This window comes from Delphinus delphis, chromosome 1, assembly GCF_949987515.2.
Source record: "Delphinus delphis chromosome 1, mDelDel1.2, whole genome shotgun sequence".
NCBI lineage: Eukaryota > Metazoa > Chordata > Mammalia > Artiodactyla > Delphinidae > Delphinus > Delphinus delphis.
The window spans coordinates 18,038,211-18,043,788 of record NC_082683.1 but is presented as its reverse complement, the minus strand read 5'-3'; the positions used below and the strand labels follow the sequence as shown (position 1 = coordinate 18,043,788).

The 5,578-nt window shown below is 54.7% G+C and overlaps 1 protein-coding gene across 2 annotated transcripts in view; it reads left to right on the top strand.

Annotated features, from left to right (window-relative positions):
* Positions 1–2,132: 2,132 nt before the first annotated feature.
* Positions 2,133–5,578, top strand: part of TCEA3 (transcription elongation factor A3) — a 36,983-nt gene continuing 33,537 nt past the window's right edge. Inside the window, exon 1 of one of the 2 annotated variants that reach the window (XM_060015884.1) lies at positions 2,133–2,674. In XM_060015884.1, coding sequence (XP_059871867.1) covers positions 2,411–2,674 — 264 coding nt within the window. In that variant the 5' untranslated portion in view covers positions 2,133–2,410. The remainder of the gene's footprint in view (positions 2,675–5,578) is intronic. The other variant, XM_060015892.1, reaches the window with a different exon arrangement.

Genomic DNA, 5,578 nt, shown 5'->3' with positions numbered 1-5,578 from the left:
GTCTTAGCTTCTTTTGATGTCAGTCAACTCACAGTGGGAGCTGGGTAGAAGTTTGAGGAAACTAAAATCTGCTTCTAAAAGGCAATCCTAAGTAATTGCAGACAGCTGTCTCTTCAACCCAGAGGGGCTTGCTTGGGTGTTGGCCAAGAAGTTTTAGTCTAACCTCCTAAAAGCGGCCTAGAGTGCTTTTCAGGTCAGGCCCCACCCACCTCCGACTCTCTGCCCCTCCCCTCCGAACACCCCTCTCATCGCTGTGCTGTAGCCACACCAGTTTTTCCTTCAACCCCTGACACGTGAAGCACCCTCCCTTCCCCAAGCTTTGCACATTCGGAACTCCAGGAGGACTGATTTGTACCTCTCAGGATGCTCAGGGCTGAAAGTTCTGGCACCTAGTAGGTGCTCAATAAATATATGTATAAATGTTTCTTCTTCTCTTACTTTAACACTCTCCTCCTCCTCCCGCCAACTCCCACTGAGCACTTCCACCCAAAGTTTAAACTTCATTTCTTCAGAGAACATGACACCCCAAATGGTGCGAGTCCCCTCAGATGTCTGCAAGTTATCCTCTACTTCTTCCTGACCCTCACCCCAGTTGTGATAACACAGAATTGACGGTGTACGTATTTGTTTAAGGTTTTTCTTACCCATAGACTGGTCTCAAGCTTGCTGGGGCTGGGTCTGTCTTATTCATTGCTTGGACATTCAATACGTATCTGTTGAATGAATGAGAAACCCACTCCTTCCTACCTTGGTCCCAGCACAGTTAGAAGATTTAACCAAAATTTTAGAAATGGAGACCTGATTGAAAAACAAGGTGCTTATTTGGGGTTTGCTAGCACTGCACTCCTGGAGACACAGATTCAAGAAGCGCTTCAGGGCTTCCCTGGTGGCGCAGAGGTTAAGAATCTGCGCTCCGCAACAGGAGAAGCCACCGCAAGGAAGAGTAGCCTCCGCTCGCTGGGTCTAGAGAAAGCCCTCCCGCAGCAACAAAGACCCAAGGGGGCCAAAAATAAATAAATAAAATAACTAAAAAAAATATATATATATATATAATATATATAAGCTCTTCAATTGTGTTCTGCAGGACTACAAAATGGGGAGGCTTATGAAGGCAGAAACCGCAAGGTTACAGTTAGTTACAGGAGTTGTTTGTCAAGAATTACAATCGGAGCTGGCCAGAAGTAAAGGTGCTTATTTAATAAGGATTGGTTGGGGTCCGAAATGGTTAAATAATTTCAAGGGGAGACCTTGAGACCATAAGGTCTGCAGCTGGCAAGTGTTGTTCTGAGTACTCTGGTGATGTCCATGGATCTGGTACAGCTCAAAGAAAGTTCAGGTTTTCAGTGATGCAGAGATGTGTCTGAAACCAGATCCTCAACTGCTACCGGACTCCATTTTTTTTTTAATCGGACTCCATTTTTGTATGCCTGAATTGTGATCACTCTGTGTTAATTTCAATTTGTCATCAGAAGCCAGGTGAGTCCACCCTGTGATGGAGGATGAGGTTCTCTAAGTTCCTCTCAGGAAAGTCTGGAGATTTCAATGAACACTCCAAGCCACAACTTCCCATCCCCACACACAGCGGACCATTTTGCATGCCTCCCTTCCAGGCCCATAAGCACCCCCACACACACTCCACACACACACAGGTCATTTTCTATCAATTAAACTCACGTTGAGGAAGGGATCTGGGTCTGCTGGGGACACTTGGAAGGTCCTTCCACAGGAACACAGATGTGTGCACAGCTGTGGAGGCATGATTCTGTTTCCTCCCTTCCAGATCCAATCCCACTGGGGAGGCAGTGTCCTGACCCCGACTAAATAAGGGGCACATGCACCTGGACACGGATTTCTCAAAGTTTGGTGCGCTTAAGAATTTCCCAAGCCCTCACTACTCAAAGTGTAGTCCGTGGGAACAGCAGCACTCGGAGAGCTTGTTAGAAATGCAAAACCTCACTGTAACAAACAAATTTGAGGGCAACAGTGGGCCTGGATACACGCGTGTGCACGAATAGTGAGCACAGGGTAGGACAAAATTGGATTTAATGATCATGCAAAATAATGTGATTCAAGCATACCAAACTGCCTCCACTTGGGCATAGGCATGAACTAGGTCGGCCGGCTGTGAGCCGCAACGGTGCAGAGACACGGGAGCCCAGAACTCTTCTGGAAGCTCCCAGGGCACCCTCGGGTGCCCTCCTCGCCGCAACAGCCTCTTGTGGCCAGGGACGACGGCCTCCCCATTCGCCAGAGAGCCCTCCTTCCCAAATCTCCCTTCAGCTCCCGGCGCCCCAGGACCGGCCCGAGGTGGAGGGCCCGCTCTCGCAGCCTCGTCCCTCTCTCGGGTAGCCCGACTGGCGGGCGCAGGCAATCTTTGCCCCGGCGAGTCCTTGAAGTCTATATTTAGTGCATGCCACCCCTCCCCCACTGCCGGGAGGCAGGCGGCCGAGGGGGTGTGGGGGGAGAGCCCCGCCCCCGCCGGGCGTGTGTGTCGGGTGCGTCTGGGGCCCGCGCGGCTTGCGCGCCCTCAGCCTTTGCGCCTCCTGCACCCGAAACCCGGCTGCCGCCCCTGCGCCCCTCGTCCCGCCGGGCGTCGCGGGCCAACATGGGCCAGGAAGAGGAGCTGCTGAGGATCGCCAAGAAGCTGGAGAAGATGGTGGCCAGGAAGAACACGGTGAGGCTGCAGAGTTCGGGCCACAGCCCCAGCCCCCGGGAGGCGCGGCGCGTGCGAGCCCGGGAGTCCCGGGGGCCCGTGCTGGCTGGACGCCCGGGAGGCGCGTGCGGGACTCGGGGACCGGAGGGAGGCACGGCCGGGGCAGGGCTCAGCGCCCCTTGGGGACTGCTGGCACCTCGGGGTGGGCGTGTGCATGGCCCGGGGCTCCGGGGTGGACCGTGCCGGCCCCAAAAACTGGGCTTGTGCACGTACGCCTGGACCTACAGGGTTGGGGCCCCTGGGTAGCTTGTGCAGGGCCCGGGAAAGAGAGTGAAGAGACCGGCAGCTGGAAAAGGACTTTCGAAGCCCCGGGACTCGGCGTGTGCAAAGCCCAGGGAGCGGCGGTGACTGCGGGACGGGGGAGCCGGAGACTGGGGAAAACAAAATCCTGGGTGACCCGAGAAGGGGCAAAGAAACTTGAACTGATGAGGGGTGCTGAGCCGCGTCTACGCCGCACCCCGGGAATGGATCTGGCGGAGAAAAGCGAAGGGCCTCGGATCCCGCAACCCCACAGCTTGAGGCTCCAGGAGCTGCTCTGTTTGCAACTCTCCCTCTCCTTGGCCGAGGGTTGGGGCCCAGGCGGGCGGGGGCCGAACAGGTGTCGGGCAGCCGCTGCGCCCATGGGGCCCGCGGGGCGGGGGAAGGGGGACCGGCTGCAGGCCTGGGCTGCGGGGCGGAGGAGGCCGGGGGCGAGAGAGGGGCCCGGAGGTTGCGGGGAATCAGAGATGGAGGCCTTACCTGCGGATCCCTGAGCGCTCAGTGCCAGGAGGTCTCAGCGCGGGCCGACTTGAAGTTAATATTTGATCCTCCCTGTGATCTTTGCCTCAAGTTGGCTGCCGCCCTGTTGCCTAGACAAGCAAACTTGGCCTTGGGACGGAGAGGGCTGGAGCTCACCAGGAGAGGGAAGAGAGAGGAGGGTAGGCGAGCAGGCAGGTCCCTCACTTTGCCCTGTCCCAGAGCCCTCCTCCTCCCACCATCTGTAGGCATATGCTGGAGCAGGACCTGCGTTTCCAGCACATTCTGTAATCCTAGGAGCTTGAGAGAGGGATGGACCCTAAGGGTGGTTTTAGAGCAGGGGAGAGGGAGAGGTCACTGGATCCATGGAGTGTCAGGGAGCTCTCCCGTAGACATGGGCAGTAATGAGTTGGTGTCCATATAAAGACCAGAGCCTCAGTTTCTTCATCTGTAAGAAGATGAGATTACCTACCTCCTGGGAAGGAATGTCACTGGATTTTTGTCTCTGCTGGTGGTGGTGAGGGTGGAAGAGATGTGAAACCCTTAGGAAGACCTGGACTGGTGCTTGGGAAGGCTTCGAGAGTGACTCCTGCTTTTGCACAGCCAGAGGAAACACACAAGCCTGCAGAGTGTTGGGAGCCCCCATTCCAGGATGCTCCAAAGTCAGTGAAACTGAGCCTCAAGTCATCAGGCTCAACTGGGGGCGGCAAGCCCAAGCCGGGGCTCCTGAACCAAATTCAAACTCAAGTAGACGGGTTATCCCAGCCCTGCCCCTTGCTGACCCGAGGTTTGGGCCAGGAGATTCTGGACCTCTGCGTGAGGGGTGTGGGGGCCGCTTAGGAGACCTGAGAAAGGCAGCTTGGCTGAGGAGGAAGGGACCTGCCCCGGCCTCCCCTCACTCCTTTTATGGACCTAGACCCACCGCTCTATTTTCCCTCTCTGGCCTCGATTTCCTCTTCTGCGAAATGGGAAGAGGAAATGATGTCCCTTGGTGAGGATTCCTGTGGAAGTACCCAGAGCTTTCTCCAGGAAAGATGCAAGTCTGGCCTCAGGGTCCCTGTAGCACAGAGCCAGTCTGCAGCCACGTCTGCGCCTGGGTTCTTGGCAGCATCTGGGTGGGCACAGAGCTCTGGGCATGTGACCTAGAAAGGTGGGGCCTGCTCTGGGAGCGAAAGTGGGCCCGCCCAGTGGTGGTTAGGGAGAGGAGGACACACTTCCTGTAATAAGACGGATCTTCCACGTTGCAGCTCAGGCCCGGGGTTTACTGCCAATTACTGAAGTCCCAGCAACTTAGAGCTTTTGTCAGATGCTGGGAGCGCACAGCAACTGTAACAGCTTCAGACTTACAGCCAAACATCCTCATGATCACACCCAACAAACATAACTACGTACATGCAGCCACACACAATATATGAACATATATCACACACAACTATGAACATAACTACATAAAAGACGTGGTTACTGACCCTGGCATGACTGACACACTGACCATTATATTTGCAGAAGGATACACAAAAACAACTACACACATGCCTACACGTGTGCATACATACAATAAGCTACACCCCGACATGCAAATCTACAAACTTAGCAGACAGCCACACTTACATGTTCAGACATGTTATGACACGGCCATCATCCCTCAAAGACAAATAAACACATGATGCTTCGAGCAGCGTACACACAGCAGCTCCCCACCTGGACCAGAGATACTGCCGGCTGAACATCCCATTCGTGCATGCAGAGAGACACAGCTGGCAACATTTGCACAAGGCTTTGTGAATCCAGCTACAACCCAGGCTCACGGCTGTTCTCCAACATGACCCAGTTATACAGTGTGACATGCAGAGGCACACGCCCAGTGGTGAGCTGGAACTGGCTTAACACTGTTGAACTTTCAGGAATTTTGCAAGCCAGTTGTTAAATACAGCCATTATTTTTAACATTAAATTATACGTTTACAATTAAATAAATTATATTAAAAACAAAGGTCATAGGGCTTCCCTGGTGGCGCAGTGGTTGAGAGTCCGCCTGCCGATGCAGGGGACGCGGGTTTGTGCCCCAGTCCGGGAGGATCCCACATGCCGCGGAGCGGCTGGGCCCCGTGAGCCATGGACGCTGAGCCTG